At 45.4% G+C, this 19385-nt stretch overlaps 1 protein-coding gene across 6 annotated transcripts in view; it reads left to right on the top strand.

The window, feature by feature from the left end:
• The window catches only part of cbfa2t3 (CBFA2/RUNX1 partner transcriptional co-repressor 3), a 183630-nt gene extending 164488 nt beyond the window's left edge, over positions 1 to 19142 (top strand). For 5 of the 6 annotated variants that reach the window (XM_052028618.1, XM_052028616.1, XM_052028617.1 and 2 more), the window contains 2 exons: positions 9951 to 10106; positions 14440 to 19142. In XM_052028618.1, the coding sequence (XP_051884578.1) occupies positions 9951 to 10106; positions 14440 to 14745 (462 nt within the window). In that variant the 3' untranslated portion in view covers positions 14746 to 19142. The remainder of the gene's footprint in view (positions 1 to 9950; positions 10107 to 14439) is intronic. The other variant, XM_052028621.1, reaches the window with a different exon arrangement.
• The last annotated feature ends 243 nt before the right edge of the window (positions 19143 to 19385 follow it).

The following is a 19385-nucleotide window of genomic DNA, read 5'->3' on the forward strand; positions in this document are numbered from 1 at the left end:
GATGCATCTTCAAGAATCTTCAGCCAGAAGTGCTGAGTGGATGATCCATCTTGGCCTCCTCCAGTGGTCACCAGATAATAGAGAAACAAAGCTCTGCAGATGCTGGAATCTAGATGAAAAACATGATGACGCTGGAGGAACTCAGCAAGCCAGGCAGCATCCTTAGAGAAAAGCAGGCGGTCAACGTTTCGCGTCAGGTCCTAAAGAAAGTTTCGCGTCAGGTCCTGCTATCCAACCAACTGGAATTCCCGACAGTTTGGTATCTGTCTCATGTTTTCACTTTCCACCCACCAGAACTCCACGCACTCCATCCACTTGCAGGGTCCCCAATTCCTGCGCTCCCCAACCACCTGCCGGGGCCAAGCTTGCCGTCCAGTCGTCAGGGCCCTGGTTCCTGTGCTTCCCGTCCACTCACTGGGGCTTCAGTTCCTGTGCCATCCATGCACTCAGCAGGTCACTGGTTCTCATACTCCCTATCCAACTCACCCGGACCCCTGTTCCTGCACTCCCTGACTGTTCACCGTGGCCAAGCTTCCTGTGCTCCCCATCCATTCATCAAGGCTCCAGTTCCTTAACTCCCACTCACCGGGCCCCAGTTCCTACACTGTCTAAACTCACCTGGTTCTGTTGCTTGCCCTCACTTGAAACTCTACCTGGTTCTGTTTCCCATAGTCCCTCTAAACTTGGTTCACTGAGGTGTTACTGTGTAACATATGTTGGTGTACTAATAAAATAACATCCAATGATCCAGAAAAATCTGCTAGCACAGCATCAACAAAGTTCTGAGCCTGTTGTATTAACAGAGTTTTACTGTAATTCCCAAGTCTCATCCTCTATGAGAACAATATTTAGTTTAGCCACTTTCTTCCTTTTTATAGGACTGTAGAAGCTCTTATGTCTGGACATTATTTGTTAATTTACTCTCTTCTGTTGTCTCCCTCTTTATAATTGTCACCTTTTCCTGGTTTCTAAAAATTCCCTATCCTCTGGCCTACCTCTGATTTTCATAATATTGTATCCCTTCTCTTTAATTTGATACCATCCTTAACTTTCTCAATTAGCCAAGGGTGGTGCAGCCTTCTCATGGATGTTCTCTTCCTCACTGGGATATACTTTTTTGGGAATAATGTACTATCTCCCTAAACATCTGTCGGTGCTGATCGAATTACAGAATTGTACAGCACAGAAACAGGCCCTTTCAGTGATGCATATCTATGCTCATCCCATTTGCCTGCATTAGGCCTTTATCCCTCTATGCTTTTCCTATCCAAGTACCTGTCCAAACACCTTTTAAAAGTTCTAATCGTATCTGCTTCTATCATCTCCTCTGGCAGCTCGTTCCAGATAACCACCACCCTCTATAAGGGAAACTTATCCCTCAGATCTGCTTTAAATTTCTCCCCTCTCACCTTAAACCTGTGCCTCCTAGTTCAAGACCCCCCCCCCCCCGCCCTGGGAAAAATACTCTATCATCTCTATCTATCTCCCTCATAATTTTATAAAGCTCAGCCCTCAGCTTCTCACATTCCAGTGAGAATAAACCCTGTCTATCCAATCTTTCCTTATAAACACAGCCCTCCATTCCAGGCAACACCCTTCTGCACCCTCCCCATTGCTATCACATCCTTCCTATGTATGGCAACCAGAGTTGTATACAGTACTCCAAGTGTAATCTAACCACAATTTTGTACAGCTGCAACATGATGTCCCAACTCTTATACTCAACGCCTCAGCCTATGAAGGCAAGCGTACCAAATGCCTTCTTCACCACCCTTTCCACCTGTATCGCCATTTTTGGCAAGCTATGGCCTTGCACCCCAAGGTCTCTCTGTACATCAACACTCCTAAGATCTCTGTCATTTTCTCTGAGATATCTTTATTAGTCACATGTACATTGAAACACTTAGTGAAATGCATCTTTTGTGTAGAGTGTTCTGGAGGCAGCCCACAAGTGTCGCCACGCTTCTGGCACCAACATAGCATGCCCACAACTTCCTAACCCGTACGTCTTTGGAATGTGAGAAGAAACTGGAGCACCCGGAGGAAACTCACGAAAACACAGGAAGAACATACAAACTCCTTGCAGACAGTGGCGGAATTGAACCCAGTTCACTGGCACTGTAATAGCGTTATGCTAACCGCTACACTATCGTGCCTGCCTCTACATATCCTACCAGCTGTGACTTCCTAGAATGTACTATCTCACACTTAGAGTCATAGTGAATGAGTTATACAGCATGGAAACAGGCCCATCGGCACGACCAAGTTGCCTACCTGAGCTGCTCCATTCTCCTGCCTTTGGCCCACATCCCTCTAAACCTTCCCTATCCATATACCTGCCTAAATGCCTTTTAAATGTTGTAATTATACCACCTCTACCACTTCCTCTGACAACTTGTTCCACATACTCATCACCCTCTATGAAAAACTTACCCCTCACGTCCCCTTTAAATCATTCCCCTCTCACCTTAAACCTATTTTAAATTCCCCTACCCTAGGGGAAAAGACTGTGACCAGAATCAGATTTATTGTCACTGACATATGACATGAAATTTGTTGTTTTGTGGCAGCAGTACAGTGTGAAGACATAAACATCCATAAATTACAAAAATAAATAAATAGTGCAAATAAAAGGAGTAATGAGGTAGTGCTCATGGGTCCATGGACCGTTCAGAAATCTGATGGTGGAGGGAAAAATGCTGTTCCTAAATTGTTGAGTGTGGGTCTTCAGGCTCCTGTACCTCCTCCCCAATGGTAGTAATGAGAAGAGGGCATGTCTCTGACGGTGAGGGTCCTTAATGATGGATGCTGCCTTCTTGAGGCATCGCCTCTTGAAGATATCCTCCAAGGTGGAGAGGGCTGTGCCCGTGATGGAGCTGGCTGAGTCTATAACAATCTGCAGCCTCTTGCGATCCTGTGCATTGGAGGTTCCATACCAGGCTGTGATGCAACCAGTCAGAATGCTCTTTACTGTACATCTAGAGAAATTTGTAAGTCTTTGGTGACATACCAAATCTCCTCACCTCATCTATGCCCCTAATGATTTTATAAACCTCCATAGGTTACCCCTCAGCCTTCTATGCTCCAAAGAAAACAGTCCCAGCCTATCCAGTCTCTCCTTATAACTCAAGCCCTCCAGTTCTGGTAATTTCCTCACGAATCTTTTCTGTATCCTTCCCAGCTTAATGATATCCTTCCTAAAGCTGGGCAACCAGAACTGCACTCAGTACTCCAAGTGCAGTCTCACCAATGTCTTTTACAGTTGTAACATGACGTTCCAACTTTTATACTTATCTTTCAGGAAGGACAGGGAGGGAGGCAAGAGAGGTGGGGAAGTGGCACTGTTGATCAGAGATAGTGTCACGGCTGCAGAAAAGGTGGACGTTGTGGAGGGATTATCTACGGAGTGTCTGTGGGTGGAGGTTAGGAACAGGAAAGGGTCGATAACGGTGCTGGGTGTTTTTTATAGGCCGCCCAATAGTGACAGGGTTATTGAGGAGCAGATAGGGAAGCAGATCCTAGAAAGGTGTGAGAATAACAGAGTTGTTGTGACGGGGGATTTTAATTTCCCAAACATCGATTGGCATCTCCAGACAGTGAGAGGATTAGATGGGGTGGAGTTTGTTAGGTGTGTTCAGGAAGGGTTCTTGACACAGTATGTAGATAGGTCTACAAGAGGAGAGGCTGTGCTTGATCTGATATTGAGTAATGAACCTGGTCAGGTGTCAGATCTCTCAGTGGGTGAACATTTTGGTGATAGTGATCATAATTCTATCTCCTTTACATTAGCACTGGAGAGGGATAGGAACAGACAGGCTAGAAAGGTGTTTACTTGGAGTAAAGGGAATTATGAGGCTCTCAGGCAGGAAATTGGAAGATTAAATTGGGAACAGATGTTCTCTGGGAAAAGTACGGAAGAAATGTGGCAAATATTCAGGGGATATTTGTGTGGAGTTCTGCATAGGCATGTTCCAATGAGACAGTGGAGTCATGATAGGATACAGGAACCGTGATGTACGAAGGCTATAATAAATCTAGTCAAAAGGAAAAGAAAAGCATACAAAAGGTACCGAGAGCTAGGTAATGTTAGAGATCTGGAGGAGTACAAGGCTAAAAGGAAGGAACTTAAGAAAGAAATTAGGAGAGCCAGAAGGGGACATGAGAAGGCCTTGGCGGGCAGGATTAAGGAAAACCCCCAGGCGTTCTACAAGTATGTGAAGAGTAAGAGGATGAAATGCGAAAAGGTAGGGCCTATCAAGTGCAGCAGTGGGAAAGTGTGTATGGATCCGGAAGAAATAGCAGAGGTACTTAATGAATACTTTACATCAGTATTCACCACGGAAAAAGATCTGGGGGATTGAAGTGGGGACTTGCAGTGGCCTGAAAAACTTGAGCATGTAGATATTAGAAAAGAGGTGATGCTGAAACTTTTGGAAAGCATCAAGTTAGATAAGTCGCCGGGACTGGATGAGATAGAACCATAGAACCATACAGCACAAAACAGGCCCTTCGGCCCACCATGTTGTGCCGTCCATCAAACCACCCTCACACTATCTAACCCTTTCCTCCCGCATATCCCTCTATCTCACATTCCTCCATATGCCTATCCAACAAACTCTTGAACCTGTCCAATGTATCTGCCTCCACCACCACCCTAGGCAGTGCATTCCATGCACCAACCACTCCCTGGGTGAAAAACCTCCCCCTGACATCTCCCCTGAACCTCCCACCCATAACCTTAAAGCCATGCCCTCTTGTCTTGAACATTGGTGCCCTGGGAAGGAGGCGCTGACTGTCTACTCTATCTATTCCTCTCAATATTTTATATACCTCTATCATGTCTCCTCTCATCCTCCTCCTTTCCAGTGAATAAAGCCCTAGCACCTTAAGCCTCTCCACATATTCCATACGCTCTAATCCAGGCAGCATCCTGGTAAATCTCCTCTGCACCCTCTCCAATGCCTCCACATCCTTCCTATAATGCGGCGACCAGAACTGAACACAGTACCTAAGTGTGGTCTAACTAGAGTTTTGTAAAGCTGCATCATCACTTCGTGGCTCTTAAACTCAATCCCACGATTTATGAAAGCTAACATCCCATAGGCCTTCTTAACTGCTCTATCCACCTGTGAGGCAACATTCAGAGAACTATGGATATGAACCCCCAGATCCCTCTGCTCCTCTACACTGCCAAGTACCTTGCCTTTTACCTTGTACTCTGCCCTGGAGTTTGTCCTTCCAAAGTGTACCACCTCACACTTCTCCAGATTGAACTCCATCTGCCACTTGTCAGCTCAGCTCTGCATCCTATCAATATCCCTCTGTAAGGTCCGACAGCCCTCCACACTATCCACAACACCGCCGATCTTAGTGTACCCCAGGCTGCTGTGGGAGGTGAGGGAGGAGATTGCAGAACCTCTGACGATGATCTTTGTGTCGTCCATGGAGATGGGAGAGGTTCTGGAAGATTGGAGGGTTGCGGATGTTGTTCCCTTATTCAAGAAGGGGAGTAGGGATAGCCCAGGAAATTATAGACCAGTGAGTCTTACCTCAGTGGTTGGTAAGCTGATGGAGAAGATCCTGAGAGGCAGGATTTATGAACATTTGGAGAGGTATAATATGATTAGGAATAGTCAGCATGGCTTTGTTAAGGGTAGGTCCTGCCTTATCAGCCTGATTGAATTTTTTGAGGATGTAACTAAACACATCGCTGAAGGGAGAGCAGTAGATATAGTGTATATGGATTTCAGCAAGGCATTTGATAAGGTACCCCATGCGAGGCTTATGGAGAAGTTGAGGAGACATGGGATCCAAGGGGACATTGCAGTGTGGATCCAGAACTGGCTGGCCCACAGAAGGCAAAGAGTGGTTGTTGAAGGGTCATATTCTGAGTGGAGGTTGGTGACCAGTGGTGTACCTCAGGGATCTGTACTGGGACCCTTACTATTTGTGATTTTTATAAATGACCTGGATGAGGAAGTGGAGGGGTGGGTTAGTAAGTTTGCGGATGACACGAAGGTTGGGGGTGTTGTGGATAGTTTGGAGGGCTGTAAGAGGTTACATAGGGACATAGATAGGATGCAGAGTTGGGCTGAGAAGTGGCAGATGCAGTTCAACCCAGATAAGTGTGAAGTGGTTCATCTTGGTAGGTCAAATATGTTGGCAGAATATCGTCTTAATGGTAGGACTATTGGCAGTGTGGAGGATCAGAGGGATCTTGGGGTCCGAGTCCATAGGACGCTCAAAGCGGCTGCGCAGGTTGACTCTGTGGTTAAGAAGGCATATGGTGTATTGTCCTTCATCAATCGGGGAATTGAATTTAGGAGCGGTGAGGTATTGTTGCAGCGATATAGGTCCCTGGTCAGACCCCACTTGGAGTATTGTGCTCAGTTCTGGTCACCTCACTACAGGAAAGATGTGGAAGCCATAGAAAGGGTGCAGAGGAGATTTACAAGGATGCTGCCTGGAATGCAGAGCATGCCTTACGAAAGCAGGTTGATGGAACTCGGCCTTTTCTCCTTGGAGAGACGGAGGATGAGGGGGGACCTGATAGAGGTGTATAAGATGATGAGAGGTATTGATAGGGTAGATAGTCAGGGGCTTTTCCCCAGGGCTGAATTGGTGGCCACAAGAGGACATAAGTTTAAGGTGCTGGGGAGTAGATATAGAGAAGATGTCAGGGGTAAGTTTTTTACTCAGAGAGTGGTGAGTGCGTGGAATGGGCTGCCAGAAACGGTGGTGGAGGCGGATACGATAGGATCTTTCAAGAGACTGTTAGATAGGTATATGGAGCTGAGTAAAATAGAGGGCTATGGGTAAGCCTAGTAATTTCTAGGGTAGGGACATGTTCAGCACAGCTTTGTGGGCTGAAGGGCCTGAATTGTGCTGTAATTGTTCTATGTTCTATGGATTAAATTCCATCTGCCACTGCTCTGCCCAACTTTCCAGCTAATCTATGTCTTACTATATACCGTGGGGCGGCACGGTAGTGTAGCGGTTAGCGCGACGATATTACAGCACCAGCGATCGGGGTTCGATTCCCGTCGCTGTCTGTAAGGAGCTTGTACATTCTCCCGTGTCTGCGTGGGTTTCCTCCAGGTGCTTCAGTTTCCTCCCACATTGCAAAGACGTACGGGTAGGTTAATTTGGGTTTAAAATGGGCGGCGCGGACTCGTTGGGCTGGAAGGGCCTGTTACCACGCTGTAAGTAAAATTTAAAAAAAATATATCCCCATGTGACTTCCCAAAGCATACTACCTCACACTTAAGAGTTATATAGCATGGAAACAGGCCCATCGGAGCCTGACCTATCAGGGCACAGCAGCAGCAGCTAGGTCAGTGGCACTGTGGCCGGCTCTGCGGCTCAGCAGGGAAGGGTAAAGTCAGGCAGAGCAACAGTGATAGGAGCCTCGATAGTTAGGGGGACAGTCAGGAGATTCTGTGGCTGCAAAAGAGACACCAAGATGGTGTGTTGCCTCCCAGGTGCCAGGGTCAAAGATGTTTCAGAGCGGCTGCAGAATATTCTCAAGGGGGAGGGTGAGCAGCCAGAGGTTGTGGTACACATTGGCACCAATGACATAGGTAGAAAGGGGGAAGAGGCCCTGTGCAGTGAGTATAGGGAGTTAGGAATGAGGCTGAAAAGCAGGACCTCAAAGGTGGTAATCTCTGGATTACTCCCGGTGTTAGTCAGGGCAGGAATAGAAAGATGGAACAGACGAATGTGTGGCTGAAGAACTGGTGCAGGGGGCAGGGTTTCAGGTTCTTGGATCATTGGAACCACTTCTGGGGCAGGGGTAACCTGTACAAGAGGGATGGGTTGCACCTCAACTGGAGGGGAACCAATATCCTGGCTGGGAGGTTCATTTGTGCTAATCGGGAGAGTTTAAACTAGTTTGGTAGGGTGATGGGAACCAGAGCCTGGGTCAGAAAGTGGAGGGAGTGAGAGGAAGGTAGATGTCAGGGCCAGTAAAAACAGGTAGGAGCAAAGTAATAGACATCTGACATGTGGAGGGTGTTTAAAGAGCAACTGCACAGAGTGCAGGACAGGGATGTTCCAGTAGGAAGGAAGAACAAGGATGGCGGGGGAAGGGAACCTTGGATGTCGAGAGAGATGGTGAATTTAGTCAAGGAGAAAAAGGAAATGTATGTAAGGTTTAGGAAGCTGGGATCAAACAGAGCCCTTAAGAATTATAAAGAAGCCGAAAAAGAACTCAAGAAGGGAATTAGGAAAGCCAGGAGGGGCCATGATAAGTCCTTGGGAAGTAGGATTAAAGAGAATCCCAAGGCATTCTATACATACATTAAGAGCAAGAGGAAAACTAAGGAGAGGGTAGGACCACTCAAGGTTAAAGGGGGGAACATGTGCTTGGAAGGAGAGGATGTGGGTGAGGTCCTAACTGAGTACTTTGCATCAGTATTTACCAAGGGGAAGGACATGGAGGATAGGGAGATCAGTGTGGAGCGTGCTAATGTGCCGGGGAATTTTGAGATAAAGGAGGTAGTGCTGGGTCTCTCAAAGAACATTAAGGTGATAAGACCCCAGGGCCTGATGGAATATACCCCAGGTTATTGAAAGAGGCAAGAGATGAGATTGCTGGGGCCTTGACCAACATCTTTGTGACCTCTCTAGCCACAGGCGAGGTGCTGGAGGACTGGTGAGTAGCCAATGTTGTCCATTATTCAAGAAGGGAAACAGGGATAATTCTGGAAAATATAGACTGGTGAGTGTCATGCCAGTGGTAGGGAAGTTACTGGAAAGGATTCTTAGGGACAGGATTTATGAGCTTTCGGAAAACCATGGCCTAATTAGGGACAGTCAGCATGGCTTTGTGTGGGGCAAGTCATGTCTTACTAACTTGATTGAATTTTTCCAGGAGGTGATGAAGGTAGAGCTGTGGATGTTGTCTACATGGATTTTAATAAGGCGTTTGGCAAGGTCCCTCATGAGAGGCTCATGCAGAAAATTAAGATGCAAGGGATCCATGGTGAATTGGCCATGTGGATTCAGAGTTGGCTTGCCTGTAGAAGACAGAGGGTAGTGGTCAATGAGACTTATTCTGGCTAGAGGTCTGTGACTAGTGGTGTTCCTCAGGGATCTGTACTGGGACCTCTGCTGTTTGCAAAATACAGTATGTAAATGACTTGGATGGAAACGTGGATATATGGGTTAGTAAGTTTACGGATAATACAAAGATTGGTGTTGTGGATAGTGTAGAAGACTGGCAAAAGATACAGCAGGATACAGATCAGTTGCAGATATGGGCAGAGAAATGGCAGATGGAATTTAACCAGCCAAATGTGAAGTGTTGCACCTTGGGAGATCAAATGTAAAGAGACAGTACACTGTTAATGATTAACAGTTAAGGTGTCAGTTCCACATGTCTCACCCTGAATTTGAAATTCTATTAATTTGAAATTCTATCATACCATCATCACTTCTTCCTCGGGGATCCTTTTCTATGAAGTCATTCATTAATCCTCTCTTATTATAATATATCTGATCTAAAATAGCCTTCTCTCTCTCTGGTTCCTCAATGTACTGCTCTAAAAAAAATCTTCAATACATTCCCCTCCTCAGTGCTAGCCTTATCAATGTGATTTGTCTGAACTATAACACAATTGTATAAATTACATGGTAGGAGAGGATGGAGGTAGGGTGAATGGTCTTAGAAGCAAGGAGGCTGCTGATCCATTATATTTATTAATCAAAACCATTGTGTGATTCTACCGGAATCAATTGAAGTACTCAAAGTGAACCTGGATAAGCATTTTGAGAGAACAAATTTTCCGAGTTATAGCGAGAGGACAAGGGAGTGGGAACATCTGGATTGCTCTTGTGTAGAACTGGTATGGACAATGGGCTGAATGGCCCTATCCCCTGCTGTGACCATTCAGGGATTTTATAAGACTTCTCGCCACTTTACTTGCTCTCTGTGTTTCCTTTCTCTCAAGGCCTCCCCCATCCACACAGCCTCCTGGAGCCGGGAGGGCAAGGCAGACGAGCCTGCAGACATATCCACCATTGCCAAGGCCACTCCGTGTTCATCTGACAGGAGCCGCACTCACTGTGGGGTCAGGCAGATGGCCTCGGTTGCTCCTCCCTCGGAGGTGAGACACTTTGCTCCTTGAAACTCATCCCATGAATCATGGCCAGTTCAATGCCAACCAAATGCCTGCAGCATCCTGATCAATTAGCCCCAGACATGGAGCCCCTGCTGGTCAATTGGCTACAGTAGTGGCCCACAGTGTGAGAGTGTGATGCTGGATCAGTCCATACTGTGCACAGGAGTGACTCTGGGTTAGTTCCACAGTGAGCCTGATTAAGTCATTCTGAATTATTCCCACAGTAAAACTCCAATAATCTGATATCTGATTGTTTGGAAATCCTAATGGCCCAGCATCTAGTTAACTCGTTAGTGAGTCGGGAGTCTAGACTACAAACAGGGTGTGCATCTAGAGCTAGGGTGTGGAGTGCGGCCAGGTGTGGGGTTGGAGTCCAGGAACACGTGAAGAATTAGAACATAGAACAGTACAGGACAGGAACAGGTCCTTCAGCCCACAATGTTGTCCTGAACTAATTAAACGCCTAAATAAACTAATTTCTCCTGCCTACACAATGTCCATATCCCTCCATTCTCTGCACATCCATGAGCATATCTAAGACTCTCTTAAACAGTTCTGTTGTATTTGCCTCCACCACCACCCCGGCAGCCCATTCCAGGCACCCACCACTCTCCGTGTCAAAAAACTTGCCCCACATATATCCTTTGAATTTACCCCCTCTCATCTTAAATGCATACCCTCTAGTATTAGACATTTCAACCCTGGGAAAAAGATACCGGCTGTCTATGCCTCTCATAATCTTATAAACTTCTATCGGGTCTCCCCTCAGCTTCCACTGCTCCAGAGAAAACAACCCAAGTTTGTTTAACCTCTCCCTACAACACATGCCTCTAATCCAAGCAGCGTTCTGGTAAACCTCTTCTGCGCCCTCTCCAAATCCTCCACATCCTTCATATAATTGAATGCAATACTCCAGATGCGACCTAACCAGAATTTTATAATTGCAGCCAGAGCCAGGGTGCTTGTATGTTTCCCTCTCCATTTAAACACACCTGGTTGGCTGCAAAGTTTATTGTACTACTGTGTAATATGTAAAAGTAGTGAAATAAGGTGGGATATAGCCTGGCAAGTCTATTACCAAAGCCCCAAGTGTCTGGATTATTGGAGTTTTACTGTATGTGTGTTTAAGTGACAATGGGGCAGTGGGTTGTTCATGCAGCGAGTCAACTAGTTCTAGATATGGTCCATTCGTGACTTCAACAAAATGTAAAATGGGATAACAGTAACATAAAGGGCAAAGAGGGAGATGAGTTCTGTAAGTGTAGTCAAGCTCACTTACGTGGTCAGTATGTTTCTGTCCAGACAAGGAAGATGGCATTAGTGGACTTGGTTTTGGAAATGAGCCAGGCCACTGGAATAGGTACCAGTAGAGAAAAAGCTGTCATATCATAAGGTCTAGAATAACAATGAAAAAGGACAAAGAGTACTCCTAGGTAAAAGTGGCTAATTAGAGAAGGGCCAATTTCAATGGGATGAAAATTGAAATCAAAGCTTTGCAGCAACGTCACCTGAGATGGAATGAGAAGAGACTGGACAGGCTGGCTTTGTTTCTGTGGAGCAGAGGAGAGATCTGTACAAGTATACAAAATTATGAGAGGCATAGATAGTAAGAAACATTTCCCCGTGGCAGAGGTGTCTAAGGCCAGAGGGCCCAGGTGTAAGCTGAAGACTGAGGGGGTTAGAGGGAATATGAGGAAGATTTTTTCACCCAGTGTTTGCATTCTGGAACGCACTGCCTGAGGTGGCAGAGACAAGCATTCTCACAATGTTTAAGAAGCATCTGGATGAGCATTTGAATCACCAAGACAATAGTAGGTTATGGACTAACTGCTGGTAAACAGGAGTAGTATCGATGGACATCGATATAGTGAGCTGCTACAGGCACAGACAGGGAGATTCTTTGAATTACCATCCCTGCTCTGGCTCCCCTCCTAGATTTTACTTTTATTCGAGACAGGTACCTGTATACGAGCGCGAGGCATTTCCAAATGTAGGTGATGCTGTTAAGGACAGTGATTTTAGGGGGTTGGACAGAGAGTAAATGTGTCCAGCTTCCTTGCTGGGGAATATTTTGAGTATTATTTATTTTTTTCTGAATGGCCTGGAGCATTGCCTTTAGAGATTACATTGAATAGCACCCACTTTGAGGAAAACAATGCTTCCAAAAAAATAATTTCAGTATTAGAGAGATCCTCTATTTTCACCTATTTCATAGAATGTCCCTGGTTACAGGAAACAGTTTAGCCCACTGTTGTAATACATTGAGGCTTGTTATGGTCTCACCCACAACATGTATGCACATCCAGAGTGACTGTGAAGAACATTGTACAAAAGTTTTATTTGTGTTCAGAACTCATCACTGGTTTTACATTCAAGTGTGTGCCCTCACTCTATTTTGCTTTCCTCTCTGGCAATTGAAAGAAGGTTGGTGGGTTGAAAGGTGTGACTGACAATATCCAAGCCAGGAGCAACGGGCAAGCAGGGTTTTAAACAAAGGCACTGTCTGGTCTCTAGGTGGGTTGGAAAATATCCCATGGCACTAACTAAAAAAAGAGTAAGGTTCGACTTGGTGTCGTGACCATTAATGATCAGAGAAAGACATGAAAAGGACTGCTTGTGTTAGCAAACAGAATATAATGGGCTGATTCAATAGTGATCCAATAGATTATGAAGATAGAAAATGAAGGCTAGAAATCTGATTTTTGGATTTCATCTTGTTCTAGCGGGTAAAAAAGGGGTTGGCCCTGTGCTGCAATCAGTGGTCTGCAAGAACACAGGAAAATAGGAGCAAGAGTAGGCCCCTCAGCCCCTCTAGCCTGCCCCACCATTCTATATGATCCCATTAGTGAAAACTGGGCTACACATTGCAGTGTCCAGGATACTTATGCTGTTACTGTTATTGCCCATCTGTAAAGGGCAGATATTTAAATCAGTGTTGGGAAGTGCTGTGGAGGAATGGCTCTTTGCTCAATTTACACACAAAAACCATGCAAAAGGGTTTTTGTTTCCAATTCAATTGCTTGACTTGAGTATTTGGACAAATTAAGGGTTTTAGAATTAAGAGACATCAGATTAAATGTGAGACCTTTAGCTCAAAAAACAGATGAAACATTTTGTACTGTTGTTGGGAGTCTGTAGAGTTCACATCCAGAATTGAACGTAGAAAAATAGAGGGCTAGAGGAAAGCCTAGTAATTTCTAAGGTAGGGACATGATCAGCATAGCTTTGTGGGCCAAAGGGCCTGAATCGTGCTGTAAGTTTTCTATGTTTCTTCTATGTTTCTAACAGTACAGCACAGTACGGGCCCTTCAGTCTACGATGTTGTGCCGATCTATATATACCTACTCCACAATCGATCTAACCCTTCCCTCCATACAGCCCATAACCCTCCATTTTTCTTACATCCATGTGCCTATGTAAGAGTCTCTTAAATGTCCTATTGTATCAGTCCCTCCCACCAACCCTGGCAGTGCATTCCAGGCACCCACAACTCTCTGTTTAAAAAACCTACCTCTGACATCTTCCCTAAACATTCCTCCATTCATCTTAAACGGATGTCCTCTGGTATTGGCTATTGCCACCTTGGGTAAGGTTCCTGGCTGTCCACTCTATCTATGCCTCTCATAATCTTATACACTTCTATCAAATTGCCTCTCATCCTCCTATGTTCCAAAGAGAAAAGCCCTAGCTTGCTCAACCTTTCCTCATAATACATGTTCTCTAATCCAGGCAGTATCCTGGTAAATCTCCTCTGCACCCTCTCTGAAGCTTCCACATCCTTCCTATAATGAAAACTGAAAACAATACTCTAAGTGTGGAATTGGTGACCAACATTGAAATACATGTTAGACTGGAGGTGGGAGGGAGGATAAAGATGTATGGAACAGGGAGTAGTTGTAGAATTAGGATTCTGCTCATGTGCAGAATAATCAGCAGCAAAGGAGCGATGGCCTCATGGCCAAGTCATTTCTGGTAATGTCTATAGTTGTACATGAGCAGCTGGGTTGTGTAATGGAGTATTGACACCCATCCTAAATCACAGATGTGAGAGTGCTTGACAGCTATAATAGTTCATGTGTGAATGACCGAGTCAAGGAAGGGTGAGAAAATGTATGGGACGTATAGAGGGAAGTTTACTTTTTAACATGCCCTGTGAGAGTTTGATGGGATTACCTAACCTGTGCTGCCCTGCCCTATACTCAGCCATGAGTATTCCATCCATTAATACTGAATTACTTCATCAATAGCTGCAATCAAGGACTTAAAACTGACCTATCTGGTATTTGCATCAGTGACAGTTGGAGTTTGTGTCTTTCAGAGTTGCTGGAATTGTGGTCGGAAAGCCAGCGAAACGTGCAGTGGTTGCAACACAGCCCGTTACTGTGGCTCCTTCTGCCAGCACAAGGATTGGGAGAAACATCACCATGTCTGTGGGTTGAATGCCCAAGGCCCACAGTCTACTAGCACAGCCACCAGCTCGTCCTCTGCTGGTTCTGGCAGCCAGGTCCAGCCAGATGTTGTTCCCAGTGGTGGGGTTGAATGCCCTGGAGAGACCGGATCTGTAATCACCTCCCGCTGTGTCTCTCCACCCACCCCAATCCCAGTCGAAACTGCCTCCCACTAATCAACAATGCAACTTCTCAACTACCTGAAGACTTCATTTGAACTGACCTCTGAATGACCTCTCTTCACTTGTTAATCCTGGGAGTTTCAACAACCTCACTCAACCTAGATGAGACAAAGAAATCCATCTGCATTTTTTAAAATTCATTTTTGGTCGTTTACCAAACGTTCCCTCTTCCTCAGTGTCACAGGTCTGAACATTATCTGGAGATTTATCTCCTGACCACAGACTGTGATGAACTGTTTGGACAAAGACTCCTTAAAGTTCAGCAATATCCCGCATTTGGTTAGAATGAGGGAAATTTCTAACTTGGAAAAGACAAATATGCTGCTTTAAAAATTCCAAAAATACTCACTTGGACACAGCCCACACCCCAGGTCACCACACTCTTTACTCTCCCACCAACTGCTCCATCCTACTGAGCTGTCACCCTTCGATTCTCCCCCGACCTTTCTCTCCTTTGGACATCCCTCCCCTTACCTCCATTGCCCTTGGAATTCCACCCCCAACCTTTCTTCCCCTTGGCCCCAGCCCCCAAAGACATTTCTTCCCCTTGGAAACCTATCCCCTTCATCTCCCTTGTCCATAGATCCCCTTCCAACATTTCTTGCCCCTGGATTCCCCACCCCCCCAATCCTTTGTGCCCTTGAATCCCCCCCTTTTGCCCACAGACCTGCCCTCACCTCCCTTGCCCTTGGGTCCCAGCCTCATGGTGACCCACTGTGCGTTCCAGAAATTCACATTTGCTCTAACATACACTCATCATTACCGTTAAACAAAGGTATGAGGTAACAGATCCATTCAAGGCACATGCCAACAGACACATTGTTCACATTCACACATGAAGGAGCACTCCATACTACTTGCTAGCCAGCCAAGAAGATACCAGATGCACCTCGGCGCCACTATAAACCCAAAAATTCTCCATGCCCCAAATAGTGTTGCACTGCCAGTCACTCATGAAAGAGGAGCAGCATTTTGAAACTCTGAGCAAGTGTTGAGCCCTCAGCCATGGTGCTCCCACACCAAAGGCACCAGCCCTCTGGGAGAAGCTTTCCAAATTGGGCAGGGCTCCTGTCTTTCTGTGAATTTACAGATATGCTGGTTCAAATAATCCTAAAGGCTCGAAGTTACAGCAAAGCGTTGGGTAAAAGAGCTACATGTGAAGAACCCACTCTCAGTGACCTCATTGTACTGAATACGAGGAAAAAGGTATTAATAAATGACGATCGTTAATTTTTTAAATTTCTTTTTAAGCATGAATGAAGTTTTGACTTGCTGCAATCCTTTGATTCTCTACCTCCCTTCTTTCTCGTTTTTGGTGGGGATTGATTCCTTGAGAGCATCTTGATGTACGATACCCTTTGCTCTTGTAATTGTTCATTGTGATCCTTCGTGATGTTCAGATGTTTCTTGAATCATGAGTTTTATTTTTTCATGCATGAACTGAATTCTTAAACAAATGTACTGAAAGCCGACCCATTTCTCCACATCCCCTCCTTGATCTCCTCAGTGCAGCACTGCACATTTCCCCTCTCCCACCCCTTCTATCCACGTCCTTCTATTTTCCCAGATCACTGTAACCCTCTCTGTCTCCTCTCCATGGTGAGCAGTGGAGGAGATCCAGCAGGCGCCACCTATAGTGAAAACCAAAGCACCGTCTGGCTCTACAATCTGGTTCAAAAAAAAGTTATCACCTGGAAGAAAAGCTGATTAACTGTTCAGTTTCAGCTCACCACAGAAACATGCCAAAGCTTTGGTATCAAGACCAAAAAACAAACAGGTCAGGCAGCATCAATCCTGATTCAGGGTCTCAGTCCAGGACATCAACCATCCCTCTCCTTCACAGATACTGCCTGCCCCACCGAGTTCCTCCAACAGTTTGTTTTTTGCTCCAGATTCCATCTTCTGCAGTCTCGTGTCTCCATTTGGTATCAAGATGTTGGCTCCCTTGATTGTCCTGTGTTTAGCCACAAGCATGGCAACGCTTTAAAAAAGTGTTATTTTCCTTGGACAGGCTGTTCTCTTAATTTTGAAAAAACATTCCCTTTGAGCGGCAGGGGAGGTTATACCCAAGGGTTGGACTTGAGTTCCGTCATTAGTAAGAACACATGAATACTTCACTTTGACCCACTGCTGTGATGGGCTGTACCATAGATCAGCATCAAGCCAGAGGGCTACCTTGCTCCAGATTTTCTCATTTCCCTATGTGACCACTGTGGGTTTTCAAAGAACCATCCCTATAGCTACATATCTGTTTGTCCCACATGCACTGATTACCAGGGCAGTAAGTGGCTGATTATCCTAACAGACTCTGGATAATGCTGATGGTTTGAAAAAAAAAAATGCCTCCTTGTTCCCATCCGATTTTCACTCCCCCATAGCAGAGCTCTTCATCTTGGACACCTTCCTGAACAGGCCACCAGCTGCCCTGTGAATGTGCAGTCAGTGTGTGTGGATGTCCATCAGCCACTGTGGCCATTGTTGTTGAGGAGCACAAAGTGCACTGTTTTCCATTACTGATCACTCCAAACACACTGCTGCAGAGGGGCAGCAAGGTGACAACCAGATAGAAACAATTATTACTTTATTTATCATGTGATAAGAATAATGTTTATATTTTTATAAATATCTTAGAGATAATATATGAATACTTCTGATTTCTATAATATGGCCCATTTTCTGTTTCCAGCTTCTATTACCACCCTCTTGTCTTTCTTCTCCAAATCCCTTTACACCCTGAAGCTCACCAATGACTGCATGAAGCCACAGATCTGTCCCCAGGTTTATTGACTTAGAATATGGCCCCTTCATCCTTACATGCAAGGTTCCTGGAGATGCTGTGCTGGGAACTGTGCCCATACTGACTTCCATCTGAAGTGTCAGCTGGATTTTTGTGACATCCCCAGAATGGGCCTTGCTCAAGGCCTGCTGACATGAAGGGTGAGTGGATATCACATGCTGCTTCACCACAACCCTCCTCTAATGTGCCTGGTCAGGATGCTGAATAAAATCTCAGTAATAACAAGGCCACACACCAAACTTCTGTCCCTAGCCTCGGGTAATAGAACAGTAGGTCCAGTAATAAAGCTCTCGAGTCAAGGAGGATGCTGCTGAGGGAGAGTGGGAGCCAATGAATGTCTGCAACAACCCTGCCCAGTGGGTTACTCAAGGTGGGAGCACTTGGAGCTGCCCTGTAGATCAGTGGAGACTGGACTGCCTCCACTTCGACTTTGGAATGTCTCCTTGATCCCAGATTGTGCCAAGCACCATGTTTATTCAAACTCTTGCATGGAGAAAGAAACAGGTTGTGATCTGGAATGTGCTGCCTGGAAGGGCAATGGAAGCAGATTCAGTAGAAATTTTCAAAAGGGAATTGATGCTGAGCTAGCACAGGCATGATGGGTAAACTGGCTTCCTGTATCCATCATTCTACAGCTAACGTCTACCTTGCATCCTCTCTGGCCTGCAGTCTAATCCTTTACCTTGCTGTCCAAAATTACGTGATAAGCAACAACAATGACAGATGCTAAAACAGGTTAACTTGCTTGTCTGATCATCTGCAGCAGAGGGAGAATCCACAGAACAAACAGCGAATCCACCTTCTGCTCAGCCAAAAATAGCACTTTAAAAGATATTCTATTTCCTTCTGCAGTCTCATTTCCCCACCTTTCCTGCTCCAATAGGCCAGGGAATCCTCCTCTCCCCTCTTGAAAGCACTTGTGGTTTCAATCCACACTGTTGCAGTGACCTACAGCCATATACAACTAAGTGGAGGCTAAACCTACTAGCTCAGTTATATGATTGTCCACTGTTGGAAATGTTGGTCATCAGTCCAGTGCCTCCTGAGAAAGGTAAAACACACACCAGATAAGGGTTCAAGAAGCCAAAACGGAGGGTCAGCGGGCCTGGGCCATGGTCCACAATGTCCCAGTCTGTGGCTCTCCATTTTATTCAGTTGTCCTGCTCATTTAAGGCTTACTCAGTCTTGCATCTGTCCCTCTCTCTCTCCAGCTGCTGCTGTTTGGTTGAGGGGATGAATGGTAGTGATGAAAGTGTTGGTATAACTAACAAAGATAACATTTCAGGAGCAAGCAAACCGCTGGGCAAGTGTGTTTATCATATCGTTTGGGAACAGTGTCAGCAGCTCCTCAGTGGATAAATCTAATGTATTGAATTATTGCACAGTGAATGTTCAAAGTACAGAAGATGAGCATTTTGTTTTACTCTTTCCCTGCCACTCCTGGAGTTCTGTAGCCATTCTAGTAACATATTTGGGCATGCTCTTCCCGACTTGGGCTTTCTGTGTACTGTTATATTCAGCTGTGATTGTAACATTGAATCAGGTATGTCTGTACTTAATCTGTACCTGTGTAATAAAAGATTTTAATATCAGACTTAAGTTGCATTTATAGCATGGCTCGTGTTGCAAAAGCAACAGCACTGTGCAGGCAGGGTGTTTATGCACAATCTACTTATTTGCAAAGATCCCTCTGTTCATCTACCCAGATCCATGTCAAAGCAAATCCACTGCAAACTCTTGTAACTAACTTACTTCTATGCTGTACCTAATGCAGTCTGCTGACAAAGTAACTTTAGACTGCTTAACTAATTCACAGATATAATGGAGTTTCCTGTTT

This window comes from Pristis pectinata, chromosome 13 (genome assembly GCF_009764475.1).
Source record: "Pristis pectinata isolate sPriPec2 chromosome 13, sPriPec2.1.pri, whole genome shotgun sequence".
Taxonomy (NCBI): Eukaryota; Metazoa; Chordata; class Chondrichthyes; order Rhinopristiformes; family Pristidae; genus Pristis; species Pristis pectinata.